Below are 22,337 nucleotides of genomic sequence, written 5' to 3'. Positions count from 1 at the left end.
CCTTTCACAATATCAATGCCAGTATTGTATAGGTCCAATTGCTTCATTGTACTGGTAGCTATGGTCGTATAGCTCCCCTTTGATTAATGTTTTTCGCATTTATTAATAAAATTCTCTTTTGTTTTAACCCCCAAAAAAAACCTTTAAAATGTCTAGAAATCTCTATGAAACTATAAAAAAATAAGAGCTAGCCTTGCCCCTTTCCCATGACAAGCTAGGAAAAAAAATAATTCCTGCCCTACTTGATAAGATTAATTGTAGTAGCTAAATTTAATAACATCAGTACATCTATCAGCGTCATGTAGCCCATCATAGATTCTATCATTTTTCTTGAGCTACTCATCACACCCACACAAATGTAGCAGGATCAATGAAGAAATCGATGCTAGGGAGAGAAAAAAAAAGAGATCATTTTCTTGTTGATTCGAAAAATGAAATACATTCCTTTAAAATCTCCTGTAACAACAAATTTGCTTTACATCTCAAAGACCTCCCACCCGAATCAATTCTTCCGTGTTAGAACCTAGAGTTGGTTGGGATTCTCACTGCTCCACCTCCCGACATGGCAGCAGTTCTTTTTCGTCTAATATATATAACTGGACCGCTAAGGAGCAGCAAACACATCATAATCCCCTGTTAAAAGAATAAAATAAAAGCAGTCAAGATCCCAAAGAGTCGATAAATATTACATATATGTCAAGTGAGAATCGATAACCATTTATGACATGGAACTATTATGAAGAAATAATAACTGATAAAAATGGATTAAACAAAAAAAAAACCCCACCAGAAATAAGTGCATTATAAGAAAGGAATAGCCCCAATAGGTCATAACAAAATGACCATATCAAAAGGATCTCTCAGTGCAGCTTAGAGGCTCTAAAAGCTTATCAAAGGCTTAAAAACACTTAGAAATAATTAAAAGAAACCAACCTATGTTACTGGAAGATACTCCCCTAGATGGAGTAGAATGATGGAAAAAGATTTGAGTGCAACAGTAAATAGTTGGGTTAAGGGTCTGTTGATGAAGAGTCGGGTGAACGTACAAGAGCATCAGATTCAAAATGCAAAAAAAAAACAAAGAAAAACCAAGGTAGACAGCTACTTCACTAAGAGGGATGCACGAATCCATTTACATACCTCAAAACCAAGCACAGACAACTTCTCTTCATTTACTGCTGGTATACAGCTCCTATAAGTAATATAAGACTGCCTTCCACTCCCCTTTGTGGATGGGTCATCTAACAATCTTCTGTGTTTTAGTGAAGTCGTGAGATCTGAAGCATCCCGCAACAATTCTTCTTCTTTAGAGCCAAGAGAGTTTTCTAAAGCAGATCGGCTTTTCTGAGGTTTTTTGTCATTTTCTTCCTTCGAGGCATCTTTAATTTCTACGCATTTCAGAGGGATACGATAACCAGTCTCACTGCAGCGGAATTTTTCTTCATTCTACAAAAAACAAAACAAAATAAATGCAAAAAGCACCAGAAAACAATAATTGGTATCATGAACTGGTACAGGAAATGGGGATAAGATCCCCCCTTGTTTCCCCAAATCCAAGCCATGGATAAGCATACCAATGTCTTCATGAAATGTTTTTATTTTATAGCTTTAAAAGCTAAGTCTCGTGTATTTTTGAATTTATATAACGCCAAATGTAATAGAATTTCTAATCTTACATTGTTTATAGGGTAAATTACACTTTCACCCCCTGTGATTTGGTATAATTCTATGTCAATCCCCTAACGTTTTGACAATTGCACTCACCTCCCCAATAGTTTATCTAACGAGGTCATTTAGCTCCATTTTGTCGATTTGCCATCAATCCAACAGTTAAAGAAAGATTTTTTACTTTTTGTAAAGGCAATTTTACCCTTTTTAAAACATTAATTTTTTTTTTATAGATATGAAAAAAGTATCCCTGTGAATAAATGGGTTCACGCATGAGAGTGTAGACGCTTAGACATGGACATTTTTATAGTTTTTTTTTTAAATATATTTATTTATTTTTTTGGATAAAAAAGAGGGTAAATTGTAAAATAACATCTGAATTTTAACACTATATGTGAGAGGCGAGGTAAGTGCAATTGTCAAAATGTTAGGGGATCAACATGGAATTATGCCAAACCACAGGGGAGCAATGTGTAATTTACCCTTGTTTTTATGACAATGTGTAATTATTGTCAAAATATATTACTTACACGTTTTGATTGACGAGACAAACCCACAAATTGTTAGGAACTGAGAAAATAACTAATAGTAGGATATGAAATGAGTGAAGTATAAATTAGAAGGCAGAAGTATCCATGCGCCAATGTGGTATTGGTAACATATTGTGTGGATAAAGGACGGGTATATCACAAATGATGCAAGAGATGCAGAAATCGCATACAACAGTATATATTAATACCATCAGAGTTCCATTAACATTACAATGAAAAACTATTTTAATTAACTTCGTTTATTAAAAGGTAAATTTGCAAATCATTTGCAGATCTTCATTACAAGAAGAATATTGTGATAAGTTGGAAGCTCAAACTGATAAGTGTCCATATGACAGGGTTATTGTTAAGAGTGATCGAAAACATTATACAGTAACTTCTAAAACCAAACCCTTTTTTTCTTTAAGTTTGTGTGAAGGTGCTGTTTGATCCCAGGTCTGCGGAATTACCGCACATAGGTAAGGTCCAGGCTATATGACATTTTTCTGTTTGACTTTACCACCAACCTTTCTTTTTCATATATATATATATATATATATTTTGATAAGTAAAATTTTATATAAAAAAAATAAAATGAAGGCAGACTGGCCAATACAACCAAACTTTTAAGCAAATAGTTGAAGAAACCATACTCAAGTAGTCCGACACCTTTCTATTTCTAATTCTCTTCTACACTGCTCATGCCATATGTGATATGCATACCTATACATGACATCTAAATGGAAATTCATGGCAAAACTTTGATAAAAACAAATCTCTGTAATAAAAAAAAAATTAAGAATCTCTCCTGGCCTACTAAGAAACCATAACTCAATGGTCCAGCCTCATAAAAAAAATCATCATTATCATTACCTCTCCAAATGATTTAACTTTGGGTACTTGGTTCCGGTTTTCTCATTCTATTCTTCCTAGGCCCATATTCTTAGTAAAACATGCTTGTTTTGTTTCTCTCTACCATGATCCACATCCTTTTGGCCCTTCCCTCATCCGTCCTTGATTTTGCTGTTTCTATACCAATCAGGCAGTGAGTAACCCACAATATTCAAGAAATTCAACAAGAGAACTGTTGCAATTGTCCCATCTATGCACTGCTCAAACTCAAAGAACAAATTTTTCTATAAACGAACTTTTTAGTAAATAAACAAAAACTCATTAACATCCCACACAAATAACACTATTCAAGTCATAGTTCATTCCACCTTTATGTAGACCTAAACACATTAGGAGTTGCTAAAAAAGTAATATCTTTATACTGCTAGCAAAACTTACTAATCCGGCTTAAATAATAACTCACAAAATGGAGTGAATACTTCCTAAACTTTAGCCCAATTAGAAATCAAATTAAAGACAATAAAAAACTAGAAGAAATACCTAAATAAACCCCTGATCACTAAATAGAATGGAAGTCCTAGGCTAAATAAAAGATAATACATTGTCAATTCTAAAAAACTAACGGGATCCACTCGTGTTCTCCCATAGTAGGAGGATGACAAAGCATGACTAAGGTGTACTAAAATTCGGTGCACAACGTTGTGACTACATTTGTGCCAGCCATCAAACAACTATTGCAAGTCAAGATTTATTGAATATTTATCTTATGGAGAACCGCCAAGAGCGGCTCCTAAGGAAGGTCCTTGCAACCAGATGAGAAACCTCAACATCCTCATTTTTACTATAAGGGTTGTTTTATAATTCCCAACATTTTACTCCATAAAGCATAGCCAATCACAATTGTCCCATGAAAGTTTCTCTTTCCCCTATGTCAACCCCATAATTCTCCAATTCAAACTCATATAATTAGCATAAAAGTCACCATTGAGACACTCTTCATCAATTTTACACATACAACAATACCAACTTACTAACCCCTTGACATCACAAGAACGTGAGACAAGATCCACCACACTAGAGAACCCCCTTAGTGATTACTTAAATGGGTATTTTTCTTGATTTTGCATCCAAATACCCTCATAATTCTCTACTTAATTTCGATTATTATCACATGTTCTTGTTGTTAGGGATGGGTGGCCGAAAACCCATTACAGTGATTTTAAGGCAAAGAAAAATCCCCAAAATAGTCGAATTTTGTTACATTTTAGAGCAATTCAAGAGATACCCATTGTGGAATTAATTAAAATAAATAAGAATTAATGCAAACTAAATGAAATTGAAAAAAAAAAAAAAAAAAAACCTTTTCGGAGTAGAGGCAGGGCACGCAGGGTCCAGAAGGGGAGCACTCAAAGGTAGCGTTTCCTCTTCCTGGGTTTTCCTTCAAACTTAGCAAGGCACGACCTCCTCCACTTTCAGTGCTGCGAAATCAAATCAGAACCGTTCTTAATCATAGATCAATTTGTACAGAGTGACTCATCAATCAATCAAGTAATGATGAAGTGGGTACCTCTGGAGATTTAAGGAGACATCCTGGATAGACGGCGGAGATGAAGATATCACGAGAACGATGGCTATGATAAGGTTTTTGAAAGAGAGGAAGCACTGTGGATTTGAAGACGCCATGGCCGTAACTTCGTCTGCGTCTCTCTCCGCTTTTCCCCTCCTCTGTAAATGTAAAAAAAAAAGGAATATTTAACTGTACAGTTCGTTTCTTTTTCTCAATCGCATCAGACCGACATGAAAAGAATTATAGAAGAGCCAAGATGGTTGGACACTAGAATGTCCAACGAGCGGTTGACATAACTTTCTCAATATGTTTTGGGCCGTGATATTTTATCACACAATGTACACCAAAAGTAGAGGCCCAAGACAAAAAATTTAATTTCACGTAGGGTCTGTTTGGAAAGATAGTATTCAATGTGAGAGTTCAACTCTCAAAAGTTGATTGTGAGAGTTAATTTGAACAATTGTTTGGGTGTTGTGAGAGTTCACAACTTCAATTTTATGTATTTTTTCCCCAAATTGTAAGTAGGAAAATATTCAAAAAATACCAAAACCTTATCAACAACATAGAGCCGATGTCGTGAAGCAATCAAACTCAAAACTTCTTCATATCTTCTCTCAACTCTATTCTAGATTTGGCAAGTTATTGTATAAATTGAACCAACTTTTATTCGATTTTTAATTTTTAATTTTATGGAGAAGAAGAAATGAATCAGTAGAAAAGATTTTTCAAAAAGAAAATAATGAGCTTTGCTCTTTAATTTTCATTTTGCCCCACCATGAGTTTAAGCTTTTGATAGTCATCTAAGTCTGAGGCAATAAAAGATATCTACTATAAATTGCCTATCACATCAACTTGTCCAAGGTTCAAAAGTGATATTAATTAAAAAAATTCATTAACCTAAATCTAATTTTATGCTTGATTAAAATCTTATTTTATGAATTACTCATAAAGGATAATTTTGAAGATTACATAATATAAAAAAAAATATTTTTGTAATTTTAAAAAACAAGCGTGAATTTAGGGAAGTACGTATGCAATTTTCTTTATTTTGAAAAAAAATCATCTTGATTATATTAAATTTAAATGTTAAGGTGAGTATTTCAAAATCTAAATATGGTGTTGAACTACTCTACCCCGCTGTCACTCATTATAATAGTAAAGATGTATTGTTTTAATAGCATATAAAAGATTTTGAAAATAAACCAATAAGTATTGGATGTAGTAATTAAGTTGGACGTAGTAAGTAAGACTTCTTTTTAAATAAGAAAAGGTCTTAAGTTCAAGTACATTCATTAGTCACCCAAAAGGATTTATCCCTACTTACCTGATATGGGTGGTGGGGATGTAGAAGATGGGTAATACGCTCATCCGCTATACCACATATCCACGTTTACAACTAATTAGAATAATAATATTCCATGTGATGATAGTGTATTCTGGAATAAGATAATCCAGTACCTCATCTTGCAAGTTGAGCAGCCACTTTTGAAGTTTTGATCCGGTAATTCATTGAATGTGTAGCGTGGATTGAATCACACATTCACACGTATATAAATAATTGGAATATTAATTGCAGCAAACTCTCAATCTCAATCTCAATCTCAATCTCGTCGCCATGTAATCCTCCGACTTTACTCCCAACGAGAAGTGATTCTCGGTTGTCTCTCATCCTCTGTTACAAATCTCAATTTTCGATCTCTGGGTTTCTCTGATTGATCACAAAAGATGGTCTCCATAACTCAGAAGAAAACCTTTCAATCAATTCTAGCAGGAAAACTCTCTAAACTAAGTATCCCATCTTCAACATCTACATCTGGAGAAGACTTCGATTTCTCTGAAGTTTTTGGTCCTTCAACTTCTCACGCTTCTTCACCTTTTCTTCCAAACCCAGAAATTATTCACAGCCGATCTCACTCATTTGTGGGTCCTTCACCTCGGATTCTCACCTCCTCGAATTCTCTCCCCTTTGAGACCTTTGATGAACAAAGTGGGTCCCAAAGCTCTGATGAAGATGTCGATGGGGATGCCGAGAAGGCAAAGGAGAAGGTTGAGAAAGAGGAAGAAAAGATTGGTCCTATGGATTTTGAGATTTTGAGGGTTGTTGGCCAAGGTGCATTTGGTAAGGTTTTTCAGGTGAGGAAGAAGGGTAAAAGTGGTATTTCAAGCGTCGTGGCCGATGGGATTTTCGCGATGAAGGTGATGAGGAAGGACACAATAATAAAGAAGAATCATGTAGATTATATGAAGGCAGAGAGGGATATACTCACTAAAGTGGTGCACCCATTTATCGTCCAGCTTCGATATTCTTTTCAGGTATGGATCATTAGAAATTGATTGAAATATATTTGAATTTGTTTATTTTAGTTATTATGACAATTAGTTTAATAGTTTCTTGACCCAATTTTTGTTGTTACAAGAATTTTAGTCAAATTAAGCAAATATGAAATTGAATTCAGTTGGAGAAGTAAAGAGCCATTGATGTCGTTTTGTTCAATTTTTGTAGTTAATGATTGAATTTCACGGAACTGAAAATTGATTCAAAAAGACTAAATGGGTTTGAAGCAAAGGACCTAATATACAATTCATTGGAGTCCATGATTCCAATTGAACTTGAGATGACTTTAAAAGTTTCATCTTTGTTTCTTCTAAAGATGCCGTCGATAGCACGAACCCTGAATTCCTTGTAAAGCTAACATAAAAATTGAGCTTTCCCCACCTTATCCAAGCGACTCGTCATGGATTTTGTTTTATCTTCTTAACCACTTTCAAGATATTTAGTCTTTAAAAGGCTCAAAATTCCTTCAAAACAGATTCTTTTTCCTACACTAGCTTTTTGATATTCCCAGAAGTGTCTTTGGTGGACCAACCTTTCTTTCAAGGATTCAAATATTGCTTTCCTGGTTTGCACCGCACCCTTATAGAAGTTTGAAAGGGAGGATGTTCCTTTGTCAAGGTGGAAAAAACAACTCCAAATTTGAGGTGGTGATGGTAGATTAAAACTTTTATAAAGCTTTTAAAATAATGTTGATTCTTGAACAGGATGTCTTCTTCGGCCCTTTTCGTCCACCACCCATATTTGTGAGATGGTCAAAATTTCCATCAGTATTATCGGGAACAATGAACAGTTTAATCATTAGTTATTCAAATCTTTCATTTCCATTAACTGATTTTTATTTATTTTTGATAAATAGAAAGAAAGTACAAATAACTAAGATTACTTAAAACTCTCAAATGAGCCCAAAAGTACTAACCCCTTTTTTCTCCATATCTTTCTTTGTTTGACATGAAAACCAATTTTCGCTCTCCATTTATATCCCTAAAATCTCTATTTCTAACCCTCAAGCCAAAGGTCTATAAATAGCAGAGAGAGAATTTCAGTGGTATTTGAATTTTTTTTAATTGTAGTTTATTTTTGACAGAGAAGGAAGAGATGGTCTCCGTTGTTCCAGTTCAAGTTACGCCTTGTATCAATGATTAATTGAATATTGAAATTCTACTTCTCATTTCAATTGATAAAAAATGATTTGCTTATATTTTAATGTCATTGTATTACATTATTTATTCAACCTACACTTAGAGAAGTAGAACTTTATTTACTTTAACATCCCTCTTTGTCATGTAGGAGGTCGAGAAGATTGTGCAACCTACACTTAAAGAGGTGGAAAACATATATAAAGACAAGTCCAGACTTTTGTTTATAGAGAAAAAAAAGGACTTGACAGAGAAATGAGAGAATTTGATGAAATACTTGACATCGTTATCCATGGTTGTAGCTACTGTTATTGCTACAATTGTATTTACAACGGCTTTTATGATTCCTAGTGACAACACTAGTAATGATGACACCCCTATGTTTCTAAAGAAGAAACAATTAATGATTTTTGTTATTTCAAACGCACTATAATTATTTTCTTCCTTGACTTCAGTGTTGATATTTTTATCTATCCTCATAGCTAAGGAAGATTTTCTCAACTCTCTACCTCAGAAGTTAATTATCAATATTTTTCTCTATAGTAGTCATTATGACAACATTTAGTGCCACATATTTTATCACGCTTGGGCACCAATTAACATCAATTGCCCTTCTTGTAGTTTTAGTTGTTTATATTTTTGTGACTTTGTCAATGATTTGCTTAGATTTCACATTTACTCGGATGGAAATGTGAAATTTCAACCATGCAAATAAGGTCAAAGGCATGCAAATAAGATCAAATGGATACAAGCAAGTAAAATTAGAAGAAGGAAAATTGATGTTAATTGGTGCCCGAGCATGATAAAATATGAGGTACTAAATGTTATCATCATGACTATTATAGAGAAAAATAACATATCAAGATCAATGATTAACTTCTGAGGTAGAGACTTGACGAAATCTGCCTCAGCATAACGAGATGTGATGATGGATAAAAATACCTACATTGAAGTCAAGGAAGAAAAGAATGCTAGTGGATTTGAAATGACAAAAATCATAAACTGTTTCTTCTTTAAAAACATGGGGTACCATCATCACTGTTGTTGTCAACATGAACTGTAAAGGCATTGTAAATATAACTGTAGCAATAAGAGTAGCTACAACCATGGACGACGATGCTATGTTTTTCTTCCATTTCTAAATCAGGTCCTTGTTTTTCTTCGTAAACAAAAGTCTGAACTTGTCTTTGTTTATGTTTTCTGCTTCTCTAAGTGTAGGTTGCACAATCTTCTCGATCTCCTACATAACAAAGTGGGATGTCAAAATGAATAAAGTTCTTCTCTACGTGTAGGTTAAATAGACATGTAATACAACAACATTAAAATCTAAACAAATCATTGTTTATGAAACAATAAAGTCTATCCCTTCCTTCTCTTCAAAAAAATGAACTAAAATTCAAAAAATTTCAAATACTACTAGAATTCTCTCCCCACTATTTATAGACTTTTGGCTCGAGAATCCATGATTAAGATGCATCTTGGGGTTATTAATTGATTTGTAATGGAGAGAAAATGGGCAAAGAATTGAGAGATGATTATTAAGGTTGTTGTGATGAGTTACTTATCAAAAAAAAAAAAAAAAAAGGTTGTTGTGATGAGTTGGCTTGAGAGAATAAAAGCAACGAATTTGAATTAAAGGGGGAGAAAAAAAAATAAGGGAAAGAGAGATTTTAGGGATATATATGGAGAGAGAAAATTGGTTGGCATGTCAACAAAGAAATATATGGAGCAATAAAGGGTGAGTACGCATGGGTTGACACAACTCATATGGGCAATGATACTATGCTTCTCAAAAATTGATCTTGTCAATTTTTTCTTCTTAATGATTCCTATTTTGTATGAATTTGTTGGCTCATTTGAGAGTTCTATGAGCTCAACTTTGTGTTGTGATATGCAAAATTGTTGCTAGTAGGAATTGAACCTACTGTATGGAAAACCACTGCCCAAACCAACTATCCATCTATTCTTATCTTCTTTTTTTAAATGTTAGGAACTAACATATTCTGATATTTGTATACTTTGGGCTATCTTCTCTTTCTCTCTCTCTCTTTTTTGGGTGGCCAATGAATTTTCTTGCTTCTCAACTTTTTCAGAACTCTCCATGACCATCCGAAGGACTTCAAAATCTTCCTCACATTGAATCAACAGAATTTCCTGAAAAAGACAAAAGGCACGTAGTTAGTACCCATTTTTGGACCTTTTTCATGGGACCTTTCCGAGTGCATATGAATGCATTCCAATATGCTGTTTTGATAAAAAAAATTAATGTTTTACTCAAGCATGTTTTTATGTAAAACTAACGTACTCTACATAAATGAAGTATTAAAGTGCTAATAAAAGATTGGACGATATACACAATTTAGCACTTATCAATATTCATAGTTTTCCCCCTCTCCAACAGATCGGCCTTTTGGAGTAGTTGGTTGGTTAACATGGTATCAAAGCACTAGATTCGTATAAGTCACATGTTTGATTCTTTCCACCCTTATGGGCGAGGGGGAGTGTTGAGTTTATATTTTTCTCCACTCTCATACCACGGTTAAGCCACATGACCTTATTATATTCATAGTTCTCTCTTTCTCCGACAGATCGGTCTTTTGTAGTAGTTGGTTGGTTACCAGAGGTATGCTTGACAATGAAGACTAACCAGACTAATTTGCTTTGTATGCCTTCTAGCTTTGATGGGGTTCATTCTTTATCAATGACAGTCACACGTTCAAATTGTTATCCAACATTAATATTTGCCGTCTAACACAACACCTTCTCCCAAAATGTGGACATTTCCGTGAACATGTATCATTATATTATATTTTAGTTATATTCAAACTACAAGACTTTATAAAATAAAAGTATTGAAAGAAATGTGAAACAGAAGAAAAGTTTTCCCTACATCATAGTGATATGCAATAAGTTAATCCAGACAAATAGATTTTTGAGAGGAAGACTGTCATTTAACAACTTAGTTTATATTGCATTCATGATAAAACATGACATCCTCTTTTAAAAATAATTTTTTTTACAAGAAAAATCACTAAATAAAATGTAATACTGTTGTATATGTCAGGATTTTTGTTTGGACACGGCAATGTGTGTATCCGTTTTGATGTATGTCAACCCTGCATCAAACAAAAGGTGATTGAGCTGAGAACCAGATAATTACCCTAATAGTATTTAATCTCAAGTTATGGAGTTAAAATTCGCACAAAATTCCCGGACTTATCTTCAAAGACTTGACCTCCTGATGAATGCTTGCAGCACCTATTCACTTAAACTCATGCATACGAAACTTTCAACATGGTGTTAGATTCCCTATGTACTATTGTTTAGGATTTGGCCAATCCCCCCTCTCGTGGTAGGGTTTAATTTGGACACAGATGCATTGAAAAACATTGTCTTATCCTTCCATTTATGATTTTCTTCTATACTTGCTTGTTTGTACTATCTTTAGCTTGTTATAAAAAATCTTCCTTTGGTGTGATCTTACAGACAAAGTCTAAGCTGTATCTAATCCTAGACTTCTTAAATGGGGGGCATCTCTTCTATCATCTTTATCGTCAGGGAATCTTCAGGTATCTTACATTTGACCTATTGAACCACTAGACATGGTGTATTGTGCATCTTTTGATTATTTTTTTGGGTAGCGAGGATCAAGCAAGGGTTTATACGGCCGAGATAGTCTCTGCTGTTTCACATCTTCACAAGAACGGGATCGTGCATCGCGATCTTAAACCTGAAAACATTCTTATGGATGCAGACGGGCATGTAAGGCAATACCCATACATCCTTTCGTTGTTTATGTATTATTATGTGTCAATACGTCTCATTCCTTTACCAATTGTACAGGTTATGATAACTGATTTTGGACTCGCGAAGGAAATTGACGCAACCTGCAGATCAAACTCAATGTGTGGGACAACAGAATACATGGCTCCAGAAATCTTATTGTCTAAGGGCCACAACAAAGATGCAGATTGGTGGAGTGTCGGGATACTTTTGTATGAAATGCTATCTGGGCAGGTAAAACTATTTATGAATTGTTCCGTAAACTTTTAATTTGTTGCAAGTTTTGATCAAAAAAGAAATACAGAGGACAGCTAGATATAAGTTGATTGAGTAGATAGAATTAAATCATCCAATTGGGTTGATTTCTTTTTCATTGCTTCAGCCACCTTTCACTCATGCAAATAGGCAGAAGCTTCAGCAGAGAATCATAAAAGAAAAAATGAAACTCCCATCATACATGAGCAGTGAAGCTCACTCTTTACTTAAAGGGGTAAGCTTAGATACTTCTATCGGTTTTTCTGATTCATCTTGCCTACGTATTACACACTAGGGAGTGATAGAGATGTATTTTTGTTTATCAGCTATTGCAAAAGGAGCCATCGAGAAGGTTGGGCAGCGGGCCGAGTGGAGGGGAAGAAATAAAAAATCACAAGTGGTTTAAGCCCATCAATTGGAAGAAATTGGAGATGAGAGAATTGCAACCCAAATTCAAGCCAGACGTGAGTGGGAAAGACTGCACGGCTAATTTCGATCAGTGCTGGACAGCAATGCCTCTAGATGATTCACCAGCTCCTACACCAACTGCCGGTGAACATTTCCAGGGATACACTTACGTGGCACCTAACCCTTGGCTGTCGGCTGAGCCATGAAGCCTAGCTGATTCAGTCATCTTGTGCTTTAGTTATTCTTCTGTAAGATTCTATCTTACAAAATGAAAAATAAGAAACACTGACCAAGAAAGTGACTTAAAACATTGGATCTCATGTGTACATTAAGGTTCTCAATTACATATTATCTTAATGGAATGTGCTCTTGTTATCATTTTTCCGATATAGCTCATCATGCTACCAATTAACATTTTTTTCAAAGTTGCTACACGTGAAATAAACTTGTAATGGTGGGCGAATATATGTTTTGCTTCGCAAGAATGATTATTTGAAGAGCACAACAATTGGGAAGTACTCTTAGGGTATGTTTGATTGCATGGAAAGTCATTTTCCATAGAATTTGAAATCCATGGAAAATTAGTTGTGGAAAATAGGTAGGGCTGGAAAATCAAATTCCGTTGTTTGATTTCACTTGGATAAAATCATGGAAAAAATATTAGAAAAAAGAAGAAGAGGAAAAGGAGGAAGAAAATGAGAGGAGAGGGAGAGGAAGAGGAAGATGACGAGGAAGAGGGAGGGGGGAGGATGTGGCGACGGCGACGATGACGACGGTGGCGGCGACGATGACGATGACGGCTGTGACTACGACGACGACGGCGACGGTGGCGACTACTACGACGGCGACGGTGGCAGTGACGACGATGGTGACGACAGAAGTAAATGAGAAAGATGAGGGGAGAACGTGGTGGTGGTGGTGGAGGAGGAGGTGAGGGATGGAGAAGAAGAAAAAGAAGAAGAGAGAGAGAGAAGGTGGTCAGAGATGGAGTCGATGGCGACGGCGATGGTGACAACGACGATGACGACAACGGCAAGGTTAGTGTAATGATGATGGTGGTGGTGGTGGTAGTGGTGGTGGTAGGGAAGAATTGATGATGGAAAATATAGGTGGGAAAGTGAAATCCATGATTTAGTGGACTTTTTGAATAGGGTGGAAAATGAATTTCCATTTTCATGTGCAATCAAACACTTAAAAAATGTCATTTTCCATGGAAATTGATTTTCCACCCTATTTTCCATGTGCAATCAAACATACTCTTAATGTTTTGTGAATATATATGTGTAGAAATAATTTGGAAAACAGATCAGGTGGAGGCGCCAAGAACTGCCTTCAGAAGTGGCCCCACAGATCGATCACAACTTAATTCATATCCAATGCGTGGTTCATCGTGTGATATGCTTTGTTCAGCAAATTCTTGTAAGCAGCCATACGAGTGCAAAATTATCAAGTGGCATCATATACATAGGACACCCATGTGAGGTGGGCCTGAGCACGTTCACATGTATGCAAGTACACCAGCCGGGCATACATGCAGAGAGACCATTGAATGCTTCTCACCAGGGGAGAGCTGAGTTAAAAAAAAATCTTATTAGTTTGGTTGATCTTAATTCATTGGGAAAATTACTTAAAAGGACCTTGGCAGAGGGATTTCTTTTTAATTTATCTCCAAGTTTTAGGGCTTCTCTTAATAATCTTTTTCTAATCAGTCCCTGGACCCCATTCACCACATTTCTCACAATTGAATGCCTTAACCATTTGATCTTACCGTTTTTCTTCCAAAAAATTAGATTTTTGACATCCCAATCGAGTTTCAAAGATTCCATTCTATTGGAAATGATTTAATGAGGAAGAAGTCATTTTTAAGGATTTTTTTTTCAAGTTTTTTGACGATATATGTAAAACAAACTTGGGAGTTTTTGGTTGTTTTTGGATGAAAATTTACCAAGAATGATTCTTTTGACTTGAAACCATCTAGATAAGTGGTAATCTCATGTTTTTAGTCAATTTTTCCATGTACTTTATTTTAGTTGGAAAAGGCCAAAATCCAAATGGAGGTGGGCTTTACCAGCGTCAAGTACACCACTCACCACTTTCTATTGAGTTCGATTTTTTTTTTTTTTTAATTGTCAAATTTAACAATAAAACATGTCAAACTCAACAATAAAAAGTGGTGAGTTCAACAATAAAAATATTGACCTCAATAATAACTAAAAATCGGTGAGCTCATCAATAATGAGGGAGTAATAAGAATAAAAAGTTTTACTAAAAGAACCATTTAGAAAAAAAAAATCCCTCTGCCAAGGTCCTTTTAAGTAATTTTCCCTAATTCATAACTGTAAGATATACATAGTTATTGACATTTGACAGTGTGTCACGAGAATACCATGTTGGAGAGTTGTTTCTTTATTCAATTTATATAAAGTCTTTAAACCTTGCCATCCAAGGGTGTAGCAGTATCACTATTATTTCAGTTATAAGAATTGTAAGATACACATAATTGAAAAATTATGTGTCGATATGATATGGATCGTGTGTGGTGGATCTTGATCAGTCCAATGTGGATAGAATAAGACTTGGATCCAACTCTAGTCTCAATATTAGGGTTCAAATCCAATCCCAACCAGATCAAATTATATAAAATGTAGACAAACCACATGTGTTTAAACAAAATATATATAATATAATTTACATGGTTTCTCATAATTTATTGGATGGGGCCTGATTGAATCGCAACATGGTTGATCTAGATCTGATCTGATCTGATGAATTGAATTGGATCCTTATCGGATCAAATTTTTATCGAAATCCAAATTCTCAATCCAGACCGTTATAATATATTTATGCAGATAACAACCATTATAATAGATTCCAAAATCCAAACAAGTCCTCTAATTCAATTCTGACACCATTATTTAAACCATGATTTGCAGGATATAGAAATAACAACAAACACATAACATCAATGGGATTAGATTTACGACATTTATTCAAACCCACCTCACCAACTGGGCAGGAACAACTGTAACGTTAAATAAATATGCTAAAACCCCACCATGTTACAGACCAAGGTTTAAAATCTTGTCTTGAGATAAATGTTTTGGTCAGGAGAAAAAACACAAAAAGGTGAGGTACATTGGACAACAAAACCACCCAAAAGGTTTTGGTTTCTTCGGGACTTTGTGTCCTGCAATGTAAAGGAAACAACACTATTCTTAGGGAAAATATGACTTCAAAGACGTCCTGATGGACGGGAAGAAGTTACATGTCAGGGGCTTGTTTGTGCAGGTTCTTCAGGAAACCAAAATGTACAACAGTGTTCTCTTTTAAAAACATGTGTGATGAAGCAAGGTTGAAAAAGGTAATTCTAATGCAAATGACAATATGGTAAGATAAACCTAAAATTTCCTGCAACGTTCACATAAAACACAAATGCGGATACTAGTAGACACATATCCATATCCACTAATCCTCTATATGTCACTAATGAACATAAACCAGGGAAATAGTGTTAAATTTAGTATAATAGAATCTCAAGGCATTGACACTAGTAGAATATTTAATCATAAACCAACCGTGTGACTAAATGGATGATACCAAGATTGAACAGAGTAATTCAAAATATATACAAGAAAAACTGATCAGATAAATGAGTTTCCCTTCACTGATGTATGCACGACATTATCTTCAACATGGGCGTTATTAAAGCTTCTAAAAAGGGAGAATAATGTTACAAATATCGAAGGAGTCCCAAAGGGCTCCTTTATTATAACCATGAGCACAAATTTCCATGGAATGTGAAATGTTAAAGTTCAAGAAATTTGTTTTTTTTCATACAAATCTATCTATCCAACATTGAGGGATTATGAGAGGAAAAGCCTAGCGAAATCAAAATCATACCATTTACCGAGCAAGCCTGGGATGCTCTCTATGACCACAGATCATTGTAGTGCAAGTGTTTTAAGATTCTTTTCCTACTTTTGGGCAAGACTACTCTTGATGATCATGATCTTGTTTGCCAAATATCAGTGGAAACTCGTCAAACTGTTCTGAGAAACCATGACCCTCACCAATGGTCTTCAGTGACTGATAAACCTGGTACATGGACGACCTGTCCTTAGGCCTAGAAATTACACAACCACAAGCAACCCTTAGAAACTGTAGAATTTCATCGTCGTCACCCTTTCCACAAAGAGACTTATCTATGACATCCTTCATCTGATCGGAGCCAGAAAACTGATTGACCCAATCAACTAGATTACCCTTGAATCCTTCCTCAGCGCTACTGACTTCAAGAGGTTTTTGCCCGGTAACCAACTCAAGAAGCACAACCCCAAACCCATAAACATCCCCTTTCAGAGAGGCAACCATTGTGCTTGAATACTCAGGAGCCACATAACCAAACTCACCCAAATCCCCAGTAATAAAACTGCTCTCAAGAGAGTCGGCAGAACTCACGAGCTTTGCAAGCCCAAAATCAGTTATTCGAGCGTCAAGGTCATCGTCAAGGAGAATCACACTAGAGCTTATGTTTTGGTGCATGAATGGTGGTTGGCAGCCGTGATGTAGCCAAGCAAGCCCACTTGCCATTCCAATACCGATCCTACACCTCGTCGGCCAATCCAATGGATCGCTGTTCAAATTAACATTTCCATGCAAAAGAGAGTACAGAGTCCCACCTGGCATATGTTTATACACCAAAAGCTTCTCGTCTTCAACGATACAGAACCCAAGAAGAGGCACCAAATTTGGGTGCCTAAGTTGCCCCAATCTGATCATCTCTGATCGGAATTGCTTCTCACTAAGCTTACAAGTTTGGAGCCGTTTAACGGCAAGGGCCGATCCATCAGTCAAAACTGCCTTATACGAAGGTCCAGTTCTAGTTGAAATGATGATGTTTTCTGGATCAAAATTGTTAGTGGCGGCCATTAAATCAGCCAACTTGATCTTCACAAGGGGTTTCTTAAACAATGAAACCTGAACAAGTCTGTGAGATCTCAACCTCTCAGCCCAACTACTATCATCATCTTTGCCAGTCCAAGACCTTCTCTTCCCACGCCGACGACTCGATTTAACAAAGTAGTACCACCAAAGAGCGAAAGCCAACAACAACGAAGCTGCTGCGCCGAAAACACCAGCAGCGACGATGATTATGAGGTTTCTCTTTTTCATACCACCACACTTAGATCCAAGAGGTCGACCACAAAGTCCATTGTTTCCATCAAAATCAGAACCACTCAACTCAGACAGAAACGAAGGGATCTGACCAGTTAGATCGTTGTTCGCAACCGAAAACTTCTTGAGACGACTTAAAGCAGAGAATTCGTAAGGGATTGAACCCGAGAGACGATTGTCGCTAAGAATTAGATTATTAAGAAACTTGCAATTAACGAGCTCCGAAGGAATCGAACCAGAGAAATCGTTCTTAGAAAGATCAAGGGATACAAGGTAAGGCAACCAATCACAGATTTGAGAGGGAATCGAACCAGAAAGAGAGTTACCTGAGAGATCTAGGTTTTGTAAGCTATAACAGTACTGTAAAGAATCAGGAACTGAACCAGAGAGATCCATTGATGGGAGAAGTAGACCAATCAAGCGATTCTCTTGTTCGTTCCAGCATGAGACGCCAACGAATTTGCAGATGAAACCGATCGTAGTGTTGGAGAAGTTCCATAATCTGAGCCTCCCTTGCGGATCTTTGAGAGTGGTTTTTAAGCCTTGAAGACATCTAATGTCGTCTTCTACAGCGAAGACGGTGGAGATGAAGAAGATAAGAACTATGGCAGAGGAAAGGAGTCTGGTTTTGTTCATGGCTGAGGTAAGAGAAGATTAAGATTTTAGGGTTAGGGTTTCATATTCGTGATGGTCTGCGTGTTGAAGCTGGAGATTGACTTTAAGCGAAGAAGAACCAAAGAAAAATAGAGAGAGAGAGAGAGAGAGTTGAATTCAAGCTTGTTTGTTATTTAATAATTATATCCTTCTTAGAATATGGTTTCGCCACCAAAAATTTCACTTTCACGAATCTTATCTTACTGCACTAACCTGTAATTTAAATTGAATCTTGTCTTACTGCACTGACCTCTAATTTAAATTCTCCTAATCTCTCTTTCTCCCTCTAAATCGATTCAATATTATAGAAAGGGTAAGGAGCCATTGATTCATGAACAATGAAACAAGGACTCATAAAAAAAAACATATGATCTCTATCGATTAAACATAGAATCCAACGATTGAGATTTATCTTCAAGATAAGTATCTTCGAGATATATATATTATCAAATACATATAAATCTCAATTGTTAGAAATTTGTAGCTAAATAATTGGGATCATGTGTTTTTTCATGACTAACTTCACAAGTCTCCGAAATCCAATCTATATTTTAATGTGTAATAATTTTCTAACTCAACTCTTACGAATTATTTAAAAAACTCATTGACGTGGTATATACAAGAATCATAGATTTCCTCGAGATACACAATGCACATTTTCATAAAACATATGCAGTTATGTTTCCCGAGGGAAAATATCTACGATTCTTGCATATGCCATGTCAGTGAGTTTTTGAATTATTATGTCAGGTTGAATTAGAAAATCGACATTGTATTAATATTTAAGTCATTATTATTAATGAGTTTAGTAATTTGGTATTGACGGGATTAGAACTCAGGTCTCTAATATCATCACTCAATGACTTTACTAACTAATGAGAATAGGCAAAGTAGAAGTGATTTGACACTAAAATTTGAGTAGTCTTAAACACCCCCACTTTTATATTTAAATTTAATATAATCAATGTTAATTTGGTAAAATGTTAAAATTGCTAATCCACATCCCTATAATCGTGTTGTTTAATTTTTAAAATTACAGAAGTATCAATTTTTTACAGTGTTATCTACAAAATTACCCTTTATTTAATTTTTTAAACTACAAATAAGTCTTTCATGTGGATGTGCTTTTGGACATGCCACCTTCAAGTATTATATAAATTCTAAATGTTTAAATTAATAGAAGAAATCAATTGTCTTATATCAAAGATACAAAATCCAATGGTGTGTACGTGGCACATTTTGGTTGGATTTAAAACACATGGGGCCACATGCACGGTTTGTCTAGGAACCCGATGAATTTTAAATACCAATTAAAACTTGCCACGTAGATCTATGCAATAGGCATGAGACATCATTTTGGATTGTTATAAAATATTGGATGAGTCAACTAGGATTTTGATTGAGATGATATCATGGACTACTTACATTGACCTTCTCACACGATCATCTTTGAGATTGAGATGTCTTGCTTGAGTCATCTTAGTCTTTGATGAGTTTTAGAACCATCCTCATAGGATTCTAGAATCGGGTTTTGGAATTAGATTCGATGGATGCCAATTCTAATTTGAAGTGGCCGAATTTGATTTTACAGTTTAAGTTAATCCATTTTTCGAACTAGTTCGAACCATTTGAATTTTAAAATCCGAAAACAATCAAAATCATCGTAGTCAAAGTGGTTGGGCTTTATATTAGAAATTTCTTCAAGTAGACCCATCATGTTATGACTTGATTGACTATTATAGAGTAATTTTGACCATAGTTCAAAATTTTGAAAATTGGACTCAACTCCGACATCCAATAAATTGCATCAAGTTAAATGCCTGTTAGTTGACTTGGACAAATCAAATAAAATATATTTAATTTATAAATATTTGAAAAATATATTTAATATTAAAAATAAATAAAGTATTTGTTTTGTTCTCTACTAAAGTATTATATATGAGTGTTGAGGGATGAAATTTACTCCCATCTAGATTATTCATTCGCACCAATCAACATGTTTCTCGAGATAGACACTAGACATTATTTGAGAGGATTATTTCTTTTTAGATAATTATTTTATTTGATAAAATAAAATATGACATTTCAAATTTAATTAGAATTATAATTCCTATTTTAAAATTATAATTTTTCTATTAAGGGACTAAGATTTTGTTCAAAGAAAGAAGATACATAGAAAGATAAAAAAAAGGATACGGGAGAGAGTTGTCTTGAGGTTATCATGTAACGAGGTTTCTCGTATAATAGGGATACAAATTATAGTGGAATAGTTTTCCAAACCTATAGATATAGTCATGTTTGTCGAACCATGTAAAAAAAATCTTTTTATGTTTTTTTTCTTTTTTATTATTTTTACGATTTATGTGTGAGGAATCTTTCTTTGGATGGAGATCTAGAGATAAATCATAAAAAATACCTCTACAATAGGTATTATTATCGTGATGCATTAAATAGACTTTGAAATAAGCATTTGATGATATTTCATATATAAAAAACAAAAAAATAAAAAAACCTTTTGAGGGCATTTTCTGGTAGGAATTTCAAATGTTAAGGTGTATTTAATGCATCCATTATATATAGTCGGATAATATCAAGTTTTCATCTCGACTTGGTTCATTTTCGAGTACAAGTTAACTCAATGGTTTTCCGAGTTGATTCTTTCAGTCTACTCAGCCAAGTTTCGAGTTGACACAAGTTATAAAACTATAATTTTGAATTTTGACCTATTTAATCCAATAATGTGTCACGTGTCATCTAATCTTCATGAGTTCCACACTTGACACTTCCACTTAAGGGGCACTTTAAAAGTACTTCTCCAAACTGTCAATGAGAGATGATTCTTTAGAGAAATTTATGAAGGGGACTTCTAAAAGCAATGGTAACCAAGAGAGAGAAGAATCTTATGAGGGTGTCTCTTTACTCAAACTAATTAACATAATTAATTCAACACTAATGAGTCCCCAATCAAAAGTCCTACTTAACCATGTGATTTAGCAACAAAGAAAGCTCAAGAAGCTGTAGAGTATATTACTCTTTCTCTTTGGGCTGTATATGTTCTAAAAGAATTCGGATCCCTTTTTCTCCTTTCTTTGAGAACGAAATCAATATTATTAGAATTGCTATTTTTTATTTTTTTTTCGGGAGAAAAAATACCTACTTACAAATTGAATCGTGATAATATGATGTTCATTTTTTGTATGCTCCCTTTACAGAACTGTAGATCCATTGCTTTGGGATACACAATAATAGATAAAAAAGGAGCATTAGATTATCACGAATCTTTAGATATTTGAATTAGTTTATATTACTATAGTGGCACACATGCCAAGTGATTGAGACCCACCACAAAAAAATGTGAGTGTTTTGTGCACGATACTACGACCCTAGTCCCTATAGAGCACTTTAGGTTATTCGACTTGACCCCAGGAATAGAACAACATAGTGCGCTAATGGTTGTTGTGATTTGGGGGATTGGTGATAAGCTGAAACAAAGTAGGGTATAGTTGTATCCATTTGTCCAATGTGCAATCATGAATAGAGCTAGATGATTAAAGTACAGTATTTTTGGAGTGTTTGCGTCCAACATATCTCAATTAAATTAAAAGAATTTTTTTATAAGATAATAAAATTGACTATGCTCTATGTAACTCAATGTTAGGTGGTCAAGATTTAAGTACCATTTTAAAAGATTAATCATATAAAGAGAATGTTTCTGAGATGAATATGTTGAAAGATTGAGAAAGACGAAATTAAAAATAAGCTCATTCATGAAAATATAGGAGTGACCCCCAATAGGTAATGTTAAACTAAGAAAATGTCAATTATAAGAAAAATTGATTATAATGCAAGTTGAAGGTTATAAAATAGGAAAAGGAAACCCCAAAGAAGTGTGAGTTAATTGAGGTAGGAAGAGTATATAAGAACATACTTGCAATAAAAAAAATAGCTTTAGACAAAATTGAATTAAGGAATAA

General features: G+C 34.8%; 3 protein-coding genes across 3 annotated transcripts; 1 reads left to right on the top strand and 2 right to left on the bottom strand.

Annotated features, from left to right (window-relative positions):
• Positions 1–392: 392 nt before the first annotated feature.
• LOC147398968 (structural polyprotein) lies at positions 393–4,823 on the bottom strand. Its single transcript, XM_086448349.1, has 4 exons — positions 4,618–4,823; positions 4,411–4,528; positions 1,141–1,446; positions 393–633 (listed from the first exon to the last, which is right to left on the bottom strand). Exons 1-4 carry the CDS (start codon positions 4,731–4,733, stop codon positions 517–519), a joined length of 657 nt encoding a protein of 218 aa, XP_086304475.1. The 5' UTR covers positions 4,734–4,823; the 3' UTR covers positions 393–516.
• Positions 4,824–6,079: 1,256 nt separating this feature from the next.
• On the top strand, positions 6,080–12,912 carry LOC147398967 (serine/threonine-protein kinase AtPK2/AtPK19-like). Its single transcript, XM_086448344.1, has 6 exons — positions 6,080–6,930; positions 11,575–11,657; positions 11,730–11,850; positions 11,932–12,105; positions 12,254–12,361; positions 12,453–12,912. The coding sequence occupies exons 1-6, from the start codon at positions 6,343–6,345 to the stop codon at positions 12,738–12,740; spliced, it is 1,362 nt and encodes a 453-aa protein (XP_086304470.1). The 5' UTR covers positions 6,080–6,342; the 3' UTR covers positions 12,741–12,912.
• Positions 12,913–16,215: 3,303 nt separating this feature from the next.
• Positions 16,216–18,493, bottom strand: LOC147398966 (putative inactive receptor kinase At1g27190). Its single transcript, XM_086448343.1, has one exon. The coding sequence runs from the start codon at positions 18,343–18,345 to the stop codon at positions 16,525–16,527; it is 1,821 nt and encodes a 606-aa protein (XP_086304469.1). The 5' UTR covers positions 18,346–18,493; the 3' UTR covers positions 16,216–16,524.
• Between the last annotated feature and the right edge of the window lie 3,844 nt (positions 18,494–22,337).

This window comes from Akebia trifoliata, chromosome 7, assembly GCF_017979445.1.
Source record: "Akebia trifoliata isolate Shusen 1 chromosome 7, ASM1797944v1, whole genome shotgun sequence".
NCBI lineage: Eukaryota > Viridiplantae > Streptophyta > Magnoliopsida > Ranunculales > Lardizabalaceae > Akebia > Akebia trifoliata.
Note: the sequence above shows the minus strand (reverse complement) of the source record. Positions and strands in the feature narration are given on the sequence as shown.